This window comes from Planococcus citri, chromosome 5, assembly GCF_950023065.1.
Source record: "Planococcus citri chromosome 5, ihPlaCitr1.1, whole genome shotgun sequence".
NCBI classification, from domain to species: Eukaryota; Metazoa; Arthropoda; class Insecta; order Hemiptera; family Pseudococcidae; genus Planococcus; species Planococcus citri.
The window spans coordinates 33,134,374-33,158,935 of NC_088681.1; the positions used below are offsets into that span (position 1 = coordinate 33,134,374).

A 24,562-nucleotide genomic window follows, 5' to 3' on the forward strand; every position below is an offset into this window, starting at 1 on the left:
TCATTTTTTCTTGTTTTTCGGGGGGGGGGCGCTCTTCAAGAGGCGGCCAACATTACTTGGAGTTGGGAGATCGAAGAAAGTTTTTTTTTTAGAAAAATTCAGGTGCAAAAACAGAAAATTTTCAAAAAACTTTTAAAATTATTTTGATTTTTTTTTAGAGGAGGGAGGGGGTCATATACAGGGTGTCTAACAAAATTTCAAAATGAAAAAATAGGACTTTTATAGGACTTTTAGCAGGACTTTCAGCAGGTCATTTTTCCAGCATTACTGTGGAATTTTGTAATGTATTGGGGGGGGGGGGTCAAAATTTTTATTCAAGTTTTTAGCGACAGGAATTTTAGCGGGACTTTTAACAGGACAGTTTTTGAACACTTGGTATTTTTCAAGAGGGGGAGGCATGCAGTGGGCAAATTTTTCGCTTATCCAATGCCTTCAAACATCCCAAGATTATTTTCAAGCAAGCGTACGTCGAAAAGGTAATTTTATCATTACAATTTTTGATGTACATATTTAGGTTCTTGTCAATGTAATGAAATTTGGTGAATAAAAAACTTGTTTCAAACTAACAAATTTTTAAAAAATGTAAAAAAATTAATGGAAAATTTGGAAAAAAAGCACAAATTTTTCGAATGTTTTGCTTCAAAATTTTAAAATTTGAATTATGATTTTTTTTGAAAATGTAAAGCTAACGGGCCCGAGCGAAGCGAGGGCAAAAGCTTTAGAAATTCAGTATTTTGAGAGGTATAAAAACGATGTTTTTTTGAGTGATAAGTTACCTATATTTTGCTACAAAATCTTAAAATTTAAAAATGATGATTCAACACCCCAATTCAACAAAAAGAAAAGAAAAGCAAACAAACCCGAGTGAAGCAAGGCTAAAAGTTTTCAAAAATTCATGTTTTGCTGAGAAGTAAAAAGAAATCGGTAATTTGGTGAAGAAGGAGGAGTTTATCTTTCTGATTCAAACTTTGAACATTTCTTGAATTTGAACAATAATTTACATATTGGGAAAAGTAAAAGCAAATAGACTGAGCGAAGCGAGGGCAGAATGCTCTCAAAAATGTGTGATTCAAGTTCTACAAAAGTCGACAAATCAGCTCTTTTCTACAAGTTCAAAATTCCGGAAAGAAAGTGGGAAATATTGAAAATTTGAAAAAGTCATATTGGAAAAAAATAGGACTTTTGGATAAAATTGTTGAAAAATAGGACACTAAAAGGACAAAAAGGTGTCATAGGCAAATAAAAGGACTTTTATAGGATATATAGGATAAATAGGAGTGTTAGACACCCTGATATAAGGGGATTAATATCAAAAGAGGAGCCGAGGCAGGTTTTATCGTGATGGGTAGGTGATTTACTGGCCTAAATTTTCAATTTCTTCAATTTTTGAAGAACTTTACGCGAAAAAATCAACATTTTTCAAGGACCCAAAAAAATGTTTTTTGAAGGAGGGGGAAGGCTATTTAGAAAAATGTTGATACAAAAATGGAAAATTTTCAAAAAATGTTTACCGATTTTTATTCTATTTTTCTGGATTTTTTTGGGGCGGGTGGAGGGGGGTTACATAAGGAGACCAAAAAAGCTTGAGTGGCCGGAGGGAAGTTTTTTCTTAAAAAGAGGATTATTCAGACAAATCACATAACTTTTTGTATAAATTGCACTTTCGTTATTCTAAGTTTTCCTTTTTTTCGTTGACAAAATTCTACGCACAAATTTTTAGGGATTTTTATCATTACAGGCAACAACTTGAGTACGTTTGTTTACGAACGATTAATTTTTCAATTTTTTCAAAAATTATCGCTGGAGAAAATTTTGGATTGAAACCAGTACAAAAAAATTTTGAAAATACATATGTAGTTAAATCGATCTAAACGGTCACAAAGATGCTGAATTTAATTTTCATCCTACTTTAAGTGTTTTTTCGAAAACTGAAGAATTCAAAAATTCCGCTGAAGGCTCCGGAACTGTTCGAAAGCATCTCCAATCAACTTGGGAGGTTGAAAATAGAATATAAACCGAATTTTAGCCTTAGGTGTCCATTTGATCAAAATATACATTATTTCATTTTTTCACAAAAAATGGGCCAAATTAGAATTTTTAAAATCGAAAAATTAATTTTAGGCTCTAAATTTTGCTGGTGGCGTATTTTGGGGTTCTTTTTCGATTCCATACGGTTTGATTCAAAAATGTTTGTGCTGGTTGACTACTTCCCTTGTGATGGCATAACTGAACATAGGAAAAATTGCAACAATAGTTACTCTTTCATTTTTTCCTAAAAGTTTTCAAAATTTTCTACCCCAATCCCTCGAAAATAACCAAGATATGAGAAAATCAAAATTTTTGGATCACTTGAATTTCTCCAGGGATGAAAAATATCGAATTTTTAGCATAACTGATGGTTAGACCTGGGGGGGGGGGAGAAGGGGAGGAGGTGTCGGCTGATATTTAAAAAAAAATATAGCTTCACATAAAAACTTCAATTGAAGGATATTTTCAATCAAAAAATTGAAATGAATTATTTTAAGGCAGCTGGAGCACGAGGGATTTCGGATGTGCAGGTCTCGATTTCAGATCACAACACTAGCGATGATTAATCATTCGACCCACCTTCCCTCTCCGCGCTCATCACCTACCTTACCCGAAAACTACTTACACTGAAAAGAGCCTAATATGTATTTTTATGAAGCGTAAAGAACTGATGAGCACAAGGACGAAGGAGACAGTACGCGTAATTATTGACACAAGATGAAACGAAGGAAGATCTTTTTCGGTTTGTCGTCGAAGATCAAAGTATCCGTAATCCACGAACCGTAACGTCTTCTTGGCAATATGGCTCTGGCGAACTGTACCTACATATTGGCCAATGGTTAAAATTTTGTTTTCATTCGAACCACGATGATTTTACTACGAGTAATGCCGTTGTACGAGTACCATACTTATTTCTAAGCGTGTTTCGATGTGGACTCCATCGTAGACCATCAAGGGCAAAGAACGAAATCATTTCTTCTTTCAGATCGAAGTGTAATGAGCCGATGAATGAAATACCGCGAAGCTATTGGCAAATAAATGTAGAAAAATACGCCGATGAAAAGGAAAGAAAAAAATTGCAATTGCAATCGACCTTGACCGTAGTGAAAATACCGTTTTACAAGCGCAATGCCGAAAAAAAAATGGGGAACAGAACGTATGCCATTAATAATTACTATATCCGTGCGTTCTATGTATGTGCATTGTTATTTGCGGATTTGTATAATACACACTTTATTAGGAGCAAAAAAAAAAAAATATTACCAAAGATATGGTTACCATTGAACTGTGTTGACCGACGACGTACTTGAATCGGTCAGTAGCACCGAATAGAAGGTGGTGAATGCGAATGGTGATTAATTAGACGATAAAGGGTTATCGATGACTTACATGTAAGTACATATAACCTATATGTCTACCTAATACCTAGTACTTCTGGGATGAGTGAAGTGCGAAGGGGTACGATATGCGTTTAATAAGTATTAAATATATAGGAATGAAGTGGATACAATCTGACCCATTGCATATACTACGTACAGAAAATCAATACAACAGCGCAACGGCCGACGACTGTGAAACTTTGGCTAAATGAGAGCGAGTTCTTTTGGTACATTTACATGAATGTTCAAAGAGAAACAAGACAACAATAGTGTTGAGAATTGGAAAACCTTTCTGACATCGTTTTTGTACATACGAACGATAATTAAGCTTACTTTAAAATAGCTAAATTACCTTATTTCGGTTATTCTGCGGCTGTGTCTTCGCTGATTGTTTTAACCGAGCATAACGGGTACGTTTATTATGCGAGGCGATTGTGGGTGTTATATACGTTTCCGTTTCTTGTCTTACTAACTCGGATGTATGCTAATGAGCCCATCGTACGATATACACGCGACTCGATTAATAAGTTAATAAAATGTCAAACGTCTAAATTGGAAAAAATTATCGTCTGCTGTGACAAATCGTCTCCAATTATGGAGCTAAACGGTCACTGAACGGAATCGTTCGATGGCTTGCAGCTCACGCAGCCGATAAGTAATACGATTCAGTATGGATATGTTGAATTCGCGATCAATGAGGTTAATTTGATAAGGGCGCGTAATTTGCACCGAGAAAAATTGATGGGAACAGGAAAATAGTCTATTCAACTGGGAAATTAAATTTTTTTCTGATTTTGTATTAAATTTAGGACAATATTTTCCTATTTTTCCAACCAAAAAAAAAACACTACCACTGAAGAACGTTTCGACTAGAATACAATATTTTCCAACTTGAAAACCTGCAAGGTGAGCAATCTATGTATCAGAGAAATGATTTCCCATAATTTTTCTCAGTTTTATAGACTCTTCAAGGACGAATTTTATCAAAAAAATCCGCGAACTTTTGATGGATGTTTACGAAGCTAAAACTGGGAGAAGAAGTTAAGGTGTCTGGTGTAGAAGGATTGTGCAGCACCTTAAAAATATTGCAACGATTTGAGAGCACTTGAACCCTCTCACCAGGCCAATTCCAACTCTCCAATGTCCTAAATTAAAGATTTCATTTCAATTTATTAATCGACAATTCTAGAATTGGACAAATTTTCAGGTACATTGCTCATTCATTTTTCAAAGTTTTGCTACCCTGCCACCTCACTCCATCACCAGCCCATTCCAAGACCCCGAAACTCTAAACTTAACTGAAGTACTTACGTATTTCAATTGTGCTTTACAGCAATTTTAATAATGCAATATTCCGGAAAATGAAGATTCTTTATAAAACATACCGACGACGTTTAATTAAAAAATGAAACACGAAGAAAAACTGCGCAATGTACTTAAAACTGGGCCAGTTTTAACATCGTTCATCTTCATTCTTCGTTCTATCATCAAAGGTACTCGTACTTCAATTTTTCCCTTTCATTTTAACCTAATAAAGTCCAAACTCATCTATTCATAAAAAAACGACTTGAAAATTCACAAAAGACTACTTAACGAGCGCGAGAAAACCTTTTACGTAGTTCTAGATTAAAATAAGAAAAATGATCCGTTTTATTAAATTTTCTCGTTTAACTCGAAGCTCAACTTCGTTATCTTTTCGTAAAAAGAGAGAGAGAAAAAAAATGACGAAAAATCATATCTAACTCGACTCGACATCCCATTCATTCGTAATCCAAAATCTGAACGTTGAATGAGAAAATATTACCCTCGTGTTTTACTCGACAACGACTCGAACCACCTTTGCAATCGATTCGCGACTCGCGTACATAAAACGCGTTTGATAGGGCAATTAAAACGATATCGTCGATTAAAAAAACTCGTTCGTATAGGGCGATTAATAAATATACTTATTACTTACCCATCTGTATCAGACACGAAAGCCGAATACGAGTAACAAGCAAGTAAGCAAGCAAGCCGCCGCATATAAACGCCGTGCCGCCGCTTACCTCAATTTCGTAACACCTTCGGAAGCCATCAAAGTAATAAATTTCTAGTTTTATAAATTAAAAAAAAAAAGCGATAGAAAAGAGCGAGCTGCAGGCCACCGCCACCTCCCCACTCAGCCGAAGTAAACAAAAATCTCAAAACTTACGATTACATTCACGAACCGACACATATACAGATAGGTATTAGGCATTAGGTATAGGTAGTACCTCTCCACCTTCCAAGGTTGAAAATTCGAAACCGAACTATATCATTATCTTTAATCACGTTAATGGAGTCTCTAGATGCACGTTCTTTTTTTTATGTACCTATAGTTAGCTTTATAGCTCTGTGCACAACTTGACAAACCTTCTGTTGGATACATCGCCCACCGCAAAATAATACCAAATCATGCCCAAGCCCATTCTTCTTTAAAATACATAAGGTGGGCCAACGGTCTGACAGAGGAACCTTTCGAGGCATCCCCCTCCGTTTTGAACGGTACTGTGGTTTTTGGAAAGAGCATGGTCTAAAACCGCCATAACTAAAATTTCAGCTACCCAAATTCATTTTCCGATTGATGGCGAACTTTTGAAAATTCAAAATTGACCATTTTCAGTGATTAAGGTTTTCCCTAAAAAGTACATACTTGGTCAGTAAAAATGATCAAAATAAGTCCCGAAACTAATAACAACCCCACAAATCCAAATTTTACCATTTCCAGCCATTTTCTGGAGCCTCCAGCGCGATTTTCAATTTTTCCAGAATCTTGAATTTGCTCCAGAAGGCGTGAATATTAACTTGAGTAGCTGAAAATCGAGTTGTGCCTTATACTCGACCTGTTTAACGAGTTCATCTGCATTTGAGCCAATTCCAAGGCGAACACGTCAAGAGTGTTTCTTGGACCAGCTTTTTCTAAAGGGAAAAGGTAAAAAAAATCCAGAGCCCTGTTCGCGAGGAAATTTTCAAAATTTGCACGAATCGCTGTACTAGTCCAGAACCAACCCTTCGAGTTCAAATTTTATCGTTTCGAGTCATTCTGGAGCCTCCAGCACAATTTTCAATTTCTCCAGAAATTTCAAATGTGCTCCAGAAGGCGTAAATAAATTTTTTGAATCAGACAAAGAAAAATCAAAATATTGTTCAAAAATACACCACCCGGTTAAATTTTGAGAGTTCAATTAAATTTTGTAATTTTGAGACAAATTTGTGGAAATTTAAATTTGGCCCATTTTCCACAAAGAACTCAAAATTTGCTCGAATTGATGTACGTAGAATGCTGAAACTTCACTTGGCGTATGTCTTTTTTTTTGAATTTGAAGTCTCTCGAATCGATCGATGGTAATTTCGAGCTGTTCTGAAGCCTTCAGCGGATTTTCAGATTTTCCATTCCTGAACAAATTTTCGTAGAAAGAGCCAAAATCAAATTCAGAAGCTACAAAAAATACGATTTATAGGGAATAACATTTACAAAAAACATTTCTGTCGATTCAGATTCGTATTTTTTCAAGAATTGAAAAGTCCAAAAATTTACTGGAGGCTCCAGATTAGCTTAAAAGGATCGCCAATAGAGTTTGGAGGTCAAAAATGAGGTAGGTAGGTGTACATAGATCAAATTGTTTGTAAATGATAATTTTTTCGTTTCTTGCAATAATGATTGAAAAAAACTTCAAATTTGAGCTAGCAAGAGCACATTTTTTAAAATTTATATTCAAATTGATCGAAAGAGTTACAAAGATGATGATGCATTTTATTTTATCATTTTTTCAAAACAATTTTTTTCAAATAGAAAATCCAGAAATCCGCTGGAGGCTTCAGAATGGCTCAAAATCATCACCAATCGAACTTTCAACCTCAATTTGATCAACGATTTTTCATGGAAAATGAACCTTTGAATTCGCCGCAAATCGAGAAATAAAATTCAACCCTCAAAGTACATATGATGGATGTGGTAAAGTGTTTTTGGTTGTTTTCTCTGTCCGACCTGAAAAAAATTCTACCGGCTGGGATTCCGTTCTTATAAAGCTTTAAAAATAAAATTTATAAAATCTCAGAAAATAATTCTAACCTCGTATATTGAATCTGATTAAAGGGTCCTTTGGAGGGGTGTGGGCCCGAAAAATCTTGAAAATTACCTACGAAAATTAATTTAATAAGTTCAAGAATCTTTCTGATTAGCGAATTAAAATGAAAACATTGATCGTATAAGAGGCAGGGGGAACTTGAAGCAAATTGACGGAAAAAGGGTACATTTTCAAAATTTCAAAAATCAGCAACTCAGAAATTTTTGCATAAGTTTGCCACAAGATTTCTTTGACCAAAAATATGAAAATACATAAAAAGCAAACTTCAGAGAATAATTTCAATCTTACAGGAACACACATTGGAGCGTTCATGTTCCTGAAATTTTCAAAAACAGTGAAAATTCCCTCACGAAAAAATGTTTGCAATAAAAATGAGAGATAGTTGAAGCATGATGAGGGAGCCATGATAAGTTGGGAGAAAGAGGTTAAAAAAAACAAAAAACCGTCTTAACCATAATCCAAGAATTGTCCAATGCTTACACCCAAACGAACAGAATGATGCATCAACTATAAAACCCTAGCAAACGGAAAACACCGTTTTTCCATCACTTGGATGGTAATTTGGCGATTAAACACGGCGTGTCCGATTTTATTGCATAATTACGAGATAATATCGAGTGAAACCGTGCGTACTGTATCAAGTACCTACGAGAACTACAATAAGTATCATGGTGGTAAATTGTTAATGAAAGTACGCTTCCGGCGTTACGAAAAGAAGAATAAGAGAAGAAAAAAAATCAGCTGGTAAAAAGCCGATAGCGAAAAAGTTCGAGTTCAACTTTCCTTCGGTCATACGTGTGGTAAAGTAAGTACATGAGACAGAGGTACACGTGATACACAGGTAGTTAGTACGTAGTTAGTTAGTACACATGGGAGCGTGATTATTACCAGTGAAATTACATTATGTATTTAGGTATTTGTAGTCGACACCAAACCAGGTAGCATTATTCTATCGCAATCTGCGAGAACGGGATATATTTTTGAAATTTCTCAAAAACAAAAGCATAGGTAGGTACATACATATATATTGGTATACGTTAATTTTTACCATGATTATACTTTTCAAAGTAAATTAAATTCTCTTCAAAAGAAATTCCAACTCAAAATTGTAAAATTGCAGTGGTAGGTACTTGAAAAATTTTCAAAAAACAAAAACGCTTCCGCACACTACGTAAAATTACCAATTTCTCTCATTCTCCTAGACCTAGCGAGTGGATAACGTGAGATGGTCTTTCTCACTCTGAATTGGTTTATGGCAAAAACATATTTCATTATTATTTGAAATGCTGTTGCTTTCGAATAAGCATAAGTAAGAAATACTTATATACGAGACGTGAATTTAGTACACGCGAATACAAGTTTACCAGATGGAGTTTTCACTTTACATACGAACACATAGACACGCGTTCGACCTAGTAGCACTTTTCGATTAATAATTTTTTCTATCGGTGACAACCGCAATATGAGATACTTTAATTTAGTAGTACATTGTCCTGGTCTTCTACGTATGTAATATCCTATGTATATGCCACGAGAATCGTTGATACGTGTAAGAGAAAAAGAAACAACAATAGATGAGTAAATTCGTAAACCTATAGCCTACACAGATTTTGACTAATTTGTAAGCAAAAAAAAATGATATAATAACGACGACGATGAATTACAAGAATAATGATGGGAATTTACGAACGAATACTTGTGTTTCAAAATCATTAGAGCCCTTTCTTTTTCACTTCTCGATTCGAAGAAAACGACTTATTTCCGCACGATTTTGCATAACGTTACACATGGTTCATTTAGTGAAAAATTCAACCAAAAATACTCTCATCTATTCAAACATACGTTATTTACAGGCTTGAATCCGCTTCAACGATTGAATAAATAACCGAGACGATACGATAATACATATATACGACAGTATTTTAAACGCTAGCTACAGTACGAGTACATCAAATCCTTGAATTCGACAGATAAGTTACCTTCAAAGAGCTTAGATTTAGATTTTACACGTATCGTTCAAAAGCTTCGAATTATCCTATTTCAAAATCAACAAGTGCGAACGTTCAATTCGTTGAACACGACGATATACAGTGTTTAAAAGAGCAAAAGTTCAAGGGTGTTATAACGGAAGCTGCTCATCAAAAGGAAATTTTATTTACGTTGAGTATATTATAAAAGGCGATCGTTTGGAGCACATCCAAAGGTCCAAATATATTTCTGTCAAATTCTTCTTCGTCAAATGCTTCAATCATGCGGAAAATTTCAGCAAATCAAATTGAATGCTCTTTTTGACGTTTTTTACTGGGTTTCACATGTGTATATTGAAATTTCTTCCCTTATAAACTATTCTTTAAATAATATATTCTCTAACATGAATACAGCAATGATTCTTCAAGATACGATTTATGCTGTGAAATAATTCAACAGAAATGTCATTGAGCAAAGAATAAATTTTTTTGCTGATCAGTTCATCTTTGAATTAGCCTACCTCTTCTCTCCTCACTTCGCTGGAACACAAAAAAATGAAAACTTTTATCTTTACCAACTCATCAAAAATTTGCAAAGCTTCAAAATTACTGGCAAAAACTAAGGAAGTGGAAAGGCAAAATTGAGGAGGTGGATAGCAAAACGCAATAACTCCATTTTTGGTTTTTTTGGGAAATTAGGAAAAATTGTCAGGAGGGGAAGGGTGGGGGGTCGAGTTCCGAAATTGGTGTCAAATGAAAGGGGAAGGTGCCACAAATAAAATTTCCACTCAATTTCAAAATTTCGGTCACCTGGGTAAGCACAGTGAGGAAAAGAAAAAAAAGTTATTGCGTTTTGAACGCAAAATTTTTTTTTTTGGTGTTTTTCTGCAAAAAAACGTATTTTTTATTTGAAAAAATTGATGTTTAATCGAGAATTTTCGATAAAAAACAATTAAAAAACTGGAATGTCAAATTCAAACAATTCCTGTGTGTGATATGGCATTCAGAGAGTGGCAACGAAAGCACCATTTTTTTAAGTAACTCCTACCTAAAGCTCTTTAATACAAGTATGGAAATAGATTATACTCTTAAGAAAGTCATAGGATTTTACGTAAGTTTTACGTACTGCGCAGTGCGCGAGCAAGCATCAAATCAGCTGTATTGGTTGCTCCACCCACCACCACCGCGTGACGACACCAACCTGCCATGCGCAGTACGTAACACATACGTAAAATGCTATGACTTTCTTAAGAGTATAATCTATTTCCATACTTGTATTAAAGAGCTTTACTCCTACCCAACGATTTTCAGTACCCACCCGATGAAAAAAAACAGTGTTACCACATCTGCGCAACTGAAATGTATAAAAAGTAGTGGAGTTATTGCGTTTTGCAAACAAAATCTCATTTTTCAATGCATTTAGCTCTAAAATCAGACTTGTTTTCCTCGATTGCGCTATGATATTCAACTGATGGACAAAATCTGACACCGGGAATGGATTCCCCGTTGAATTTTACATAAGGATAGATATTAAACTCAATTTTCGTAATTTTGGAGTTATTGCGTTTTGCTATCCACCTCCTCAATTTATAAACATTTCAAAAGTAAAAAAATCGACAAAAAATCGAAACACCAAAATTTGACAGCAATTACAAATATTTTCAAGCATTAGGTACCAATTTACAATAGATAGGTAATGTTTTTCCAATACTCGAACTAACACACTCCGATTTCAACCATAAATTTTACGGGCAGAATTTCGTTTTTGGATTTTTGGTAAAAATAAAATTTCAGAAATTCAAAAAAAAAACAACTGTTTGTGATTATTTTTAATAAACCATCATCATTTTTTTTTCAACGAACCAGTGAGAATACTTTATGGCACTTTTTCCCACCCCAATCCAATCCAAAAGCAACCAATTTTAGGCAACTCAAAATCCTCCAGTAAGTTTTCAATATTTTTTTCAAGCGATTTTTGCCAAATTTTACTGAAATTTCATCACTTTCTGTTGATTTGCAGTGATTTTAATGCTTCGTTCACACATTAAAGTCATCTTTACGTTACGTTATTTTATAAAATTTTTGTTTCATCAAGTCAAATTTCACTGTTTTATTACTTTTCGATAATTTATATTAATGTTTTTCTCCAGGTTTTACATAATTTTATGAGTTTTTTACACTCTTTTTCGTATAATTTTTGACCAGTTTATTGAAAATTTCATCTTTTTTTTTTGTAAATTTCAAATTGGGTCTATTTTGATGTCCATTTTCATTCATATTCCTTTTTTTTTTTTACATCATTTCATGTGTTTTCAACATTTTTTATGCAATTTTAGACCAGTTTCAACAAAATTTCATCATTTGGTTGGTAACTTTTATTGATTTTGACGCACTTTTTCGCGTTTTTACACATTTTCGAACATTTTGATTTTTTTAATTTAATTTTCAAGAATTTTTCAAAAACTGAAAATGAAATTAGGTCAATATTGCAGTTTTGGTCGCGGAGGTTTCACCATTTAGATATAGCTTACTCTCGTTGAAATTAAGAAAATGTGTACTTTCAGGTGTATTCAGCAATTTTTTTCAACTTTCTTCACACAACATTTTTCTTCGAACCCATTCACGTTCACAAACCCCTCTTCCTATAGCTATCGAATAATAATGAATGACTAAAGTTCTAAAATTTAGTGAAGACGTTTATTCATCATTTTTTATGCACGACTAAAAGACAATAAATGGCTTGAATATTTCAAAACTACGACGAACAGCTTGTGAAATTTTGAGGAAATCGAGACGATGATTCGAACACGTTCAAAAAGGATCTCATCAGACTCCCCTTCTGGCTTCTCTCTCTGACCACAAAACGCCACACACGAAAGCTCGAATGATTCATAAACAATTTACGTGTTTCGAATATCCATTATCCATATATGTACAACATGATTACGTATATTTTGTATTTGTACAACTAACAAATATCAACAGCCTATCGAAACACGAACAGGACATGTTCAGTAATGACGATTCAGTCGAAATTATCAGAATTTGATAAAAATCAAACCCTTCTGTTATTCAACACTGAATTACGCATCAACCAAAAAAAAAAAAAAAAAAAAATGAGAGAAAAAGCTCGTAATACCATTTCCAACTACAACAACCCACATAGTACAACGCGTAGAAATACGAGAATGACTAATCTTATCAATTTTCATTCAAAGCACTCACACGAACAACTTTGTGTGAAGTATTGTACATACAATATCTTATGAACAATGATCATTAAAGCCTATAATGTGTATTATGTATGTACTTGTATGTCTCTTAAGCTCGACATCGTCAGTTCGTCACTCTACCCGTATAGTTATTCACGAGTACGCCACTGCCTCCGCCATTAATTCTACAGAAAAGTAGGGAGGATGAAAATAGCTCCAGCTAGAGAGACACATTACGTTACAACGATTAGTAAAATATCGTCGAATAAACAACGTTACGTCATGTTTTAAATTTAAAAACGACCTTTTAACATTTTGTCGTCGACGCTGCGACCGCAACACGCACATGCGAATCCGCAATCTGATCAGATACGGATTTTTCCATAATTTTTTCAATAGAGTTTATAAAAATCGATGAATTAAACATGCAACAATTTACTAGCTACACGGCAGATAATTCAAGCTCTGGCAATTTTTTCGACCAACTGAGCAAAATTATTTCAATCAGAAGTTCACATGTTCAAATTTTTCGTACGCGGAAGCCATCCTTTGATTTTGACTCTCACCACATTAATCAAATTTATCTCCAGCCAACGTTCAGAATCGTCTGAATGAATAACCAATTCCTTACTTTCATTTTCATGAAGTTCGTCCAATTTGTAAATCGAAGGGACGACGATTGAAATTCGCGAAAATGAAATTTCTGAATATAATTTGTGGAAAAAATATCTAAGATTCGATACTCATTTTCAAAATCAAAGGAACTCATCACAACTAAAATTTGCATGCACATAACTCAATCAATTTTTGAAATGAACTATCGTATCATAAAACCTCCCCAGATACAATTTCAAAAATTTTTAATTCTTTTTTTTTCAATTTCCAAAATAAAATGCAAATTTTATCAAGTAACCCAGACTCTCATTTCGGACTGATCATTTCTTCATTTGCAGTAACAGATCTGGCATCAACAATTTTCTCGAAATTTCAAAACATCTTATCTATAATCTTTCATTTTTTATCAGCATCTAAGTATTAAGTAACTAACATAAGGTCTGTAATCTTTTCAATTTTCAGTGGATTTCAAAACTACATACATTAATCAGCTTCCAATCCATCTCTTAAAATGATAAAATCGTCCTCAATAGAGAAAATTAGACATAAGTATAATATATTTGAGGAGCTTGGAATCAAAACTCACTTTTGCCACCAAAAATCGATATACGTTTTTTTGCGGATTCGGATACTTCTTCAATTTCTCTATCACCCTACAGAATCCATTTTTCCGAATTCGGCCCCAGTTCTTCACAATTTCGTGTTAAAAAGTGCCCTTGGAATCAAAACTCACTTTTGACAGTGGCAAAAGTGAGTTTTGACTCCAAGCTATGAAAAAAATTGTAATTTCAAGGTCGCATGGCAGTCTACAAAGCCAAAATAATTCAATTGCAACTTCGGAAGCACTTTCTGATAGTGAAAATAGCGAAAATGGTAGTTTTGAATTTGGAAGTTATGCAACTGAGCAGGTAAAAAATTGAATGTATTGAGCGCTCAAACTTTTAAAGCTCTCTGGAGGCGGAACAAAATACTCTACAGAAAAATGAAGTCGAGGAAAATTGTAGAGAATTAAATTTCCAATCGACATAATGCCGTTAGTTTTTTTCTAGGGTGCTTAGTTTTCGATATATTTGCAAAAGAAAGTATAATTTTTGGAAAAATTCAGCGCTCAAAACTTTTAAAGCTGTCTGGAGACGGAACGAAGCATTCTACGGAAAAATTAAGTCGAGGAAAATTGTAGAGAATTAAATTTCCAATTGACGTAATGTCGTTAGTTTTCTTCTAGGAGGCTTATTTTTCGATATATTTGCAAAAGAAAGTAAAATTACCCCACCTTGGAATCAAAACTCACTTTTGCCAAACTTGATAGCCATACCGCAACGATATGGCAACTTGAAAAAAAAAATTTCTCATGGAATCCTATTTAGTAGTCTTACTCAAGAGCTCGACACACTTTGCGGCGTTTTTTTCATCAACGCACTAGGCGAAATCAGTTATTGTCGATTTTCTCGAAACTTTGTCCGATGGCAAAAGTGAGTTTTGATTCCAAGCTCCTCATTTTTTTAAAATTGAAATTGACAATTTGAAATTTTAATGTTATATTTCCTCAAAAATTTTTCATTTGATTCGCCTCAGACAATTTTCGTACATTTCGAGACACAAATTTTTCAACTTTTTAGTTTTTAGCGATTTCAAAATTTGACTAATCCTATAAGAATTGTGGTGACCTCATCTAAAAAAGACGTGGAAAAAATTACAGATTTTTTCGTCGGTACTTGCCTCCTTTCATTCTTTTCCAAGCAAAAATCCAAAATTTTAAAATTAGAAAAATAAAATGAAAAATTGGTTTACTTGATATGACTTTATCAGAAAAATTCTGCTCAATTATTTCTACTTTCAGCATTTTTTCGAAATTTTTAATGAAACGCAACTTTTCATACACCGTATGTCTGGAAAAAATGAGCTTAAAGGAAAAATTTACAAGAAATGAGCATTTGAGTGAAAATTTTACTAAAATCTTACATAATTGAAACGTGTGTTCTCGATTACGAGTATTTCCAAACTTTGGCCAAACAGCAAGAAATTACATTTTTACACACCCGTTCCCGATAATAGTAGTCAACAGAAATTTAAAAAAAGAATATCACATTTTGAAGCTGATATTAACCACAGCTATGGTCTATGAAATCTAGTGGAATTTTCAATACTTTTTTGCTATTTCTTTCTGACACTTTTTAAATGAAGACTGATGAATTTTTTTTACAGAACTTGTACTCCTCTCTCGTTGGGAAAATTCACGAAAAAAGAAATTAAACATTCACTTTTGCACCCAAAACTTCCAAAATATGGACAAGTTTTTAAATAATCTTATTTTTACGATTTAGAGACATAATATTTTGCAGAAATTTTCAGAAAGAAACATTTTCATATCTTTTTTACTCGAAACTCATTTTATAAAAAATACTTCATCCTACAAATAAATGAAAATGTGTTAAAATTTACAGAATTTTACGTTTATTCGCAATTTTATTCAAATTTCACTTTTTTTCTTCAAATTCAAACATTTTAGAAAGGAAAAAACAATCGGTTTTAAAAATTCTGCTTCTAAAACTCATAAAAAGAAAGCCAAAAAATTAAGAAAAAGAAAATGAATTTCAAGTACAAAAATTCTCATTCAGATGAATTAAATTGGAAAAATTTGAAAGTCATTTTATAAAAATTTTTGAAATCTGTCAAAAAAATCAGCGAAGAATTAGAGAGGGGAGAAGGAGGAGAAGACTTATCTCACTGAAAATTTCACGAAACACGAAGAGTAGGTATCTAATCCAAAAATTTGAATGAAATTCTTCAATAAAATGAATTAACTGGGGTGTGATAACGTCTGGAAATGAATTTCAACATTTTTTTGACTTATTTATATACATCTAATAGAGTCTGCTTCTTGAGATTCTTGTCATAACACATTGACACCTTCACAACAACGAAAATTTGCACTTGTTTACAAGAGAAGAGGATACGTCGAGGAGGCTCTAGTACATGAAATGAAGATTATCATCTTTTCGACTGATGTATAATTGAATTGGAAATTGGAACAGAAATTGAAGGGATTGAAGTGAAAACGAGTCAGTTGCATTTTTTATTTTTAGTGGGAGATGGCAGATTTCATACTAAGTTATGGAAAACTTAAAACGCGAAACGTTAATTCTCAATTTCCCACAAAAAATGAAAAAATACAGGTGACTCGTCTTCCCTCCCAGCCCTTCAATTCAAACGTATCATCTCACGTTTTTAGGAAGATTACAATCATCATAAATACAATCCAAGCCGAGTTTCAATTTCCGAAACTTAATCAACACACCGCACACCCTTAAGTTAGCAGAATACAAAAGTGGAAACTCCACGACTCACCTGTATTTTACTATGCACATCGCTGGCGAGGTTTTTCCACGACGCGTTATTGGTATTTGTAACTTTGGTTCGTTTTTCTAATATTTCCGTAGGACATTTTTCAAACATCATGACTCGTTCGGCGACCGATCCTCGAGTCAAAAACGGTCTCACCGGATTCGTTTGCTGGTTACTAAATCCATTCGTAGCGATGGTCGGATTCGTCGACGGTATTTTACCATTGATCCTCTGCTGATCCTCCGACGATGACGACCCGGGCACCCTCCTAGGCGTTCTTTTGGCCAACAAAGCGTCGTTGTGAAAATCATTTTTCTTGATTTCTTTAACATCTGACGATAGGGTACTCGGAACACACGGAGTTTTCAGTTTAGGGGTCGAGTTGAATTTCTCTTTGGAACTAAGCGATTCGGTTTTCTGTATTTTCATAGTTACCGGTATAATTTTAGGATCGTTGGCAGCGGTAATCACCATACCAGTCTTGAGGGCGTTTATGAGTCGTTCTTCTTCTTTGGCGACCTCATCGAGGAACTGATCAGCGGCCGAGCTAGCTCGATATTTGTCGACTTTCGACGGCAGAGTAGAGTATTTGTACGCGATACCGGTTCGATCTGCGGAGCTAGATTTTTCACCGATATTCGACGACTGCTCGAAGACGGATTTCGCTTTCAAGGGCCACGTCGACGACGACCCAACGTACACCGAATTATCGACGTCGTCGTGATCAGCGCCCGGTTTGGTCATCTGAGGAGCATTATTCGTTGGTATCAGACGTTCTGGAAACGAGGTATTCGACGTTGGTGACGATGGCGATGATAATACAATCGGCGTTGGTTTAACCGCGAACGAATTATTGTTATTTGTATTGTTGCTGGTTAATTTAGACGACGACGACGACGACGACGATGGCGATAACGATAACGAAGACGAAGGAATACTTTTATCGACGCGAGGCGACGCGAACTTAACCGGGCTATTTACAACAACGTCGGGGCTTCTTCTTTCGAATTTCTGTAAAGCGTACTGTATGGAAGACGGGTAATTTCTGGCAGTGGACGGTACACCTGGCGCGTCGCTTTTCTGGCGAGCCGCCAGTCTAGCTTTATCCTCTACTACAAATTTGTTCACGATTTGTTCCAAATTGCTGGCGTTCATGGAGGCGGCAGCTGCGGCGGCCGCCGCCGCCGCCGCGTTCGAACTGTTACTGTATAAAAAATCCATCACCGGAGTCGCGCTCTTCGTCGTTTTAATACCGGAAGGCAGCGACGGCGGCGTGCCGATACCGCCGATACCGATGCCGGATACGGCCGAAGATGACGTCGATGTCGGCGGCGGATACCCTCCTGGCGCTAAAACCGAACCGAATTTATCGGCCGCGTTCAGACTATTGTGACAGGTTAGGATTTCGTTGGGAGCTAGGCCGCGAGCTTTCCAAGTCTGGTAGATGACTTCGGCGTGGTCCGAGATCTGTTTACGTATGGCGGCGATATCTTCGTCAGGTTCAGCGCCGGCGCTGCCGGATCCAGGCACACCTCCAACGAAACTACTGCCGCCATCCGGATGATTCGCTGTCGTCGCCATATCTCAATCATTATTCGTCGACTGATCCCACCTGTCGAATCTGCAACAAAAATAAAAAGACACACGATATAATAAAAAACTGCGATGATTATACAAAAGTTGATTTATATTATACTCGTATCATACGATTTTATCAACGATACACAAGTATTTTTCTTTCATTTTCACCGTATAATTTCGAAGTCGAACTCAAACTTTGCCACGGTTATATTCTTTCGTGACGGTAATGTGTTTTTTTCTACATACAAAATACAGTTAAGGAATAAAAAGATAAACAAGTTTCTCCAATACGTACAGCGAAATGTTATTTCAAGAATTATGCACCAGGGTTTTGCAAAGTTTTGAGCAAAGTTGCGATAATGTCGGTGAAATGGGATAAGAAAAGGGTAAGTAGAGGTGGTTTTGAAAACTCGCGTCAGTACAGCGAAATGATACATATTTTCTATTTATCCGAATACAAATACTGTTTACGACCAGAGAGTATCGAGATTCTTTTTCGAAAACCCAGCAAGATAAGTAAGTTATAACTTATAAGTATTTTTCTTCTGACAAGATACTTGCGTGTATAGAAGGAGAAAAAATAAAGTTCATAAAATATGCACAGTGCACACACAGAGAACTTATTTCGAATAAGTATTTTCTTCCTCCAAGTGCGTAATACGTTTTTGATTTCATTGGATTCAGAAAGGCATCCTTATAAATTATCCTTACCCTTCCTTCCTAATACATTAAAAGAATTTTAAAGAAAACCCTCGATAGCATTCGCTAGCCTCTTCTACCAAACCGACTTCAAGGATTTTTTTTTAGTGTTTATTTTGACAGATACAGTGACATCAAGATGGGTCAAAAAAATTGAAAAACACGTTTTTCTGTAATCCATATTGATAGGTTGCATTGCACTTTTTTCAAAAGTCTCAAAAATAATGACCCAATTTCGGAGCTCAGCATTTTTCAAAAATGCTCAAAATACATTTTCGTTAAAATATTGCAATTTCACGCGACATTTCAACCTGTGCATATTTTGACGAGTAGAAACTGATTTTTTCAAAAATACAGAAAATCGTGACTCGATTTTGGGACTCGAAATTCTTTAAATGCTTAAAATACAATTTTTTGTCAGAATATTTAAATTTCTGAATTTTCTGACGAAATTTTAACACATTTTGATATGTCGTAGGAGACTTTTTTGCTATGACATTTTTAAAAATTCCAAAAATCGTGACTCAGTTTTGAGCTCAAAATTGTTTAAAAATGCTCAAAACACATTTTTATCAAAATTGTGCATGAATTCGTACGGAAGTTCAATTTTAAATTTAAATTTTAAATTTATATTTTGTCGAAACTGACTTTAAACTAACAGTTGAATAGCTTCATTAAATTTAGGAATTTTCGACTCAATAAATTGACTGTTCTTTACGAGTAAATTTTTAAGGGGAGGGGAGGGGGAGGTAAACAAAATGACATTTGCTTTGGTACTGTTCTGGCTCTTGGATGTTTGAGATGATTTCAAATGAACTACCAGATAACTCGTATTATTCACCGCATTTTTGGAACCCCTCGACATTTAGACTAGGTACCTCAAAATTCAAAAAATTTTCATCCTATTGTATTCGGTCTAACATGAATATCGTCAATGATTTGCATGAAATTCAAATTCTTATACGTAAAAGTGTTCAAAAAATATGTTTTCCTTATTCAAGTTTTCACGTGAGCTCTGCATTTTTTTTTTTGCGTTTATTGTGTTCTCACAGACTTACTTACGGACCAGGGGGAAGGCTAGTCATTTTTTTTCTTTTAAAATACCATAAACTCGTCTAACTAATAACAAATGTTAACTGGGATTGAATCTTTAATCATCGTACTCCACCTATATTGTACCATCTTCCTCCACAAGCCAAATACCATCTATACCGAAATTCCTGCCCCCTCCCTCCTTCAGATCGTACTCAAATCATTATTTCAATGTCACCCGAACGAATTTACCATATAAATAAGCACTTGAGCTAGAAACAAAACCCTTTAAGAAACCTCGGCGAACAATACAAATGACAAATTTATTCCGCCCATGATTCTTGTAGCGTGTCGAATACTTCCTTTATAAACAACCGCGGTGCCATTTTTAATCGATACGTGAAATTCGAAAAGCAAAAAAAAATCGCAAATTACTCTTTTTTCGTTTTTTTTTTTTGCTTACATGTGCAGAATAGGCACCTACATATAAGCGATGTATTACATTCGATTTTACATAGTATAGTTACACACGAGTACGAGCTCCAGCTCACATTGTAGGCTATAAAACTACACACACGAATTAATAAACATAGAACATGGAAAAAAATCAATCTCTTTTCATATCCGTACCACACCGCTTGGCCTGGTCAATGATTATTTAACAAATAATTAAATCTTCGTATTATAAAGTAATTTTATGCACACAATTGCGCAATTAACCTTAACAATGCGGTTTGTTCTTTTTACTCGTTATTTATATAGTCGGTCATAATTTTTTTTTCACTTGTTTTTTTTTTATAACAATAAAGAAAGAAAAAAATGTTGTTTTTTTACGATTGTCCAATGTCCATACTCGTACATAGCCGACAACGACAACACGATGACGACGGAAGGAAAAAAAATAAGCAAAAATAAGCGAATAATGCCGATTACGAGTACATATATTAACCAGTCTATAGTTTAGGTAAATTGACACCGGTGTACGGAGTACGGACCACTTCGTGTTGACACGATTTATACGATACAAGTACATATTACTCGTATATTGGATGGATGACGCGTGGCTAATTCTGCGAGTAAAATTTTCATAGTATCCACCCAAGCCAAGGTTATAATTTCCGAGCTTTTTCGAGAACGAAAGAGAGAAAAAAACGTGATTTCAAAGGTCACTGAGTACACGTTGCGCGCCAGCACAAGGAGGGTGCTTTCAAACGAAAAAAATTCGAGCTTTAAATTGAGAATTAGGTACATTTTTCTGTAGTTTATTACACGAGGCTACGAATTAGAGAACAGGGAGGTGGCCGAAAGTCTAACAAAATTTCAAATTCAAAACACAAAATTTTCAATAGATCTTTCTGCAATTTTCAAAGGAAATTCGACGGAACGTACCCCACTACACACAAAAATTTCTTCCTAGAAAATGTAATCGGGTAGTTCAGTTCAATTATTTCAGTTTTCGCACAACACTCACATTCTTGAAAAAAAAAATTGTTAACACATACGTAGAATTGATGGAAAATTGAACTGAAATTCGCCCAAAATATATTTTGGGAAATCTGGCCCAAAAATACACTTATTTACTGGAACACACAAAATGTGTTTTTGAAAGGAAAAAAATGCAAGCTCACAACTGATGAAACAACAGAATATTCACTCAAGTCTACAAAAAATAATGCCCCTCTACTCACAAAATTTCTAGATTCATAAATGCCCACAAACAGAGCTATGCACTGGGCTCGTACTCGATTCTTTCCAAAAAAAAAACAGTAATTTTAGCAACCAAAAAAATTTCCAAAAAGTAACAAAAAAAAGTGACAAGACGCGAGGAAAACATTTTAACGCAGAAAAAAATTGAAATAAAACTGAACTACCCATTAAGAAAATGTTTGATAAAAAGGCGAGACTTTTTGGCAATTTTTGGCAAAAAATCAAGAAACAAAATTTTAAAATGAAAAAGCAGGATTTTTGGCAAGACATTTTTCAAACACTTAACGATCGTTTCTGACCGGGGTGGAGGGGGAGGGGTGAAGGAGGCGTCAATATTTTACACGTCAATAATTCGTTTTTCAAGATGTCTTTGAACATTCTAAGATTTTTTCGGAGCTTCGAAGGGAGTGTCAACGCGAACTTTTTTTGCGACAGATTTTAGCTCCCCTCTACCTCTTCAATTTTTAAATGAAACCCCAGGTTTTCCGATGAAGTTTACACTTTTTTACATTTTTTTTTTAGGAAGCTTTGAAATTACCAACTTTTAACAGTTCCCACTTGGCATAAAAAAAATGTATGAATTCAAGTAGGTACCTACTTCGCTTTTAAGAAATAATAAAAAAATTAAAAACTTCAGTAAGTAGTTTAATATTCAATGAAAGAAAAAAAACATTCTAATTCAGAATTGATAATCCAAAATCAAAAATTCGAACCCTTTTTTTATTTTTTCGTGTTGTTTTCGAGTTTTTCCCCAGTTTTTGATCTTTGAAAATAAAATTCAAAAAGAGAAGAAAACATTTTATTGCCGAGTGAAGCGAAGAGGCATAATTTTTGAAAAGCTCTCCAATTTTAGTCGGACGAAGTGAGGGTGAAGGCTTTTAAAAATATACAATTTGAGAGTACCTATCTACCGAAATAACAAATTTTTAACATAATAAGTTTCCACGCAAAATTTTCGTGTTTTTGAGGACTTTTTGATACAAATTGTTGAAAAGCAGGACAACTGAAGGACTTGCAGGATACATCGCCAAAAAGCAGGACAAAATCAAGACTTGCAGGACGGTTAGACACCCTGAAGGATTTTTGAGGACTTTTTGGGAATTATTAGAGAAAAAGCCAGACTTATGGATAATTTTTGGAAAAAAGTGAAAATCTCTAGCAATCTAGCTAAAAAGCAAAAACTTATGTCAAATAGCAGAACTTTGATAATATTTTAACAAGAAGCAGCAACTTTTGGGAATTATTGGCAATTGCCATTTTATTCGAAAGGCGTGACTTTTTTGTAGTTTTTTATGCAAAAAAAGAAGCCTTTTCGATTTGCAAAAAAGCTAGAATTTTCGGTAATTTTCGACAAACAACGAGACTAGGACAATTTTCGGTAAAGAACACGACTTTTTGATTTTTTTCTTTTCAAAAAAATGACAATTTTCAGCAATTTTGCTAAAAAAAAACGATATTTTCAATCATTTCTAACTGCATTTATAGAATTTCAACTATACATACATATATGAAAGTAAGTTTCGCAAGATTTCATTCAAATTTGACTGATGCAGTCACGAAAAAGGTCAATTCTGTTCTGTTGAGACCGACCCTTTTTATGGGATTTTGGAGAACTGGAAAATTTTAAAATTTTTCCAACACTCTAGAGCGATTTGAAACAATTGATTTGGGGAGTACAGAATGGGCTACAAATGCATAATACGTCATCTTTTTACTTCACAAATGGGTTAAATTGGGCACTTGAATTTTAAAAACTTCATCAAAACTCCGAAATTTTACTCACTGGTATGCACTTTTGGATGCTCTTTCAATATTTTTACAGGTCTCTACAAAAAAAATGCCGCTAGGTGGATACAGAGACAGCAAGCTCTTCGTGTTCATGAATGATGATGTGAGCTCCAGGTGAATCATGACCTTTGACAAATGAAACTTCAGATCTTTTTCTCAAATTGAAAAAAATCAATCATGAAATTGCTTTCGATTCGATAATCTGCCAAATTTCCGTTTCTTGCCCATGGCAATAATACACTTAAACTATTCAAGGAGGTCGAAGATGTCCAAAATACGAGTATCTGTATAATTTGTCTATTCGCCATTTCTTCGAACATATACAATTACACTACAGCACATACCACGTGGAGTATAGGCACATAGGCAGGCAGGTACGAGGCATCTCGTGTATAGCATACGAATCTCCGTTATATATGCCGAATATCATACACGAGATATATATACGTACATTGGGATACCGTTGCGTACAAATTAACATGCTTGTCAGTTAGGTACTGCAATCGCGCGTATCGTCTTATGAACTTCATCATACCATAAATATAAATACAATCCATTAGCTTTTCTTTCAAAACATACCGTAAAACATCTCTTTCTCTGTCCCGATGGGTACACTTACCGATTATTATTAATATATCGGGTGTACAGCACAAAACGACTCCATAAACACACGCACCTCTCTTCCATAAACACACGTATACACACATTAAATCTAAACGAGTTCTTTTTGCAGTTCTGCTGTAGCTCAGCAGCTCTTTGCGTAATATGTACTGTTAATCTAACTCATACTCCACCAACCCCCTCCCCTCCCTCCCTCGGGCATCGTGTATTCATAGTACACATACTATAAGCATAGATGAGAAGACCATACACACGTGTCCATAGACATAGAGAACAGGTGAAAGTACACATACGCGTTCGAATAACGGATTCGATATACTACGATATAAATTTCCATAATCTAAGAATGAAAAAAAAAAATTATTTGCAGAATTAAATAATACGTAGGTATCATCCTACGTATCCTTGTCCTTGTGATGTGAGCCTGGGAGAAAAACACTCGTAAAGAATTCTAATAAAATATTTGTATGGCTGTACTCTGT

The 24,562-nt window shown here is 34.7% G+C and overlaps 1 protein-coding gene across 2 annotated transcripts in view; it reads right to left on the bottom strand.

Annotated features, from left to right (window-relative positions):
• LOC135849037 (uncharacterized) overlaps positions 1 to 24,562 on the bottom strand; it is a 59,446-nt gene that overhangs the window by 27,269 nt on the left and 7,615 nt on the right. For both annotated transcript variants that reach the window (XM_065369176.1, XM_065369177.1), the window contains exon 2: positions 16,656 to 18,273. In XM_065369176.1, coding sequence (XP_065225248.1) covers positions 16,656 to 18,233 — 1,578 coding nt within the window. In that variant the 5' untranslated portion in view covers positions 18,234 to 18,273. The remainder of the gene's footprint in view (positions 1 to 16,655; positions 18,274 to 24,562) is intronic.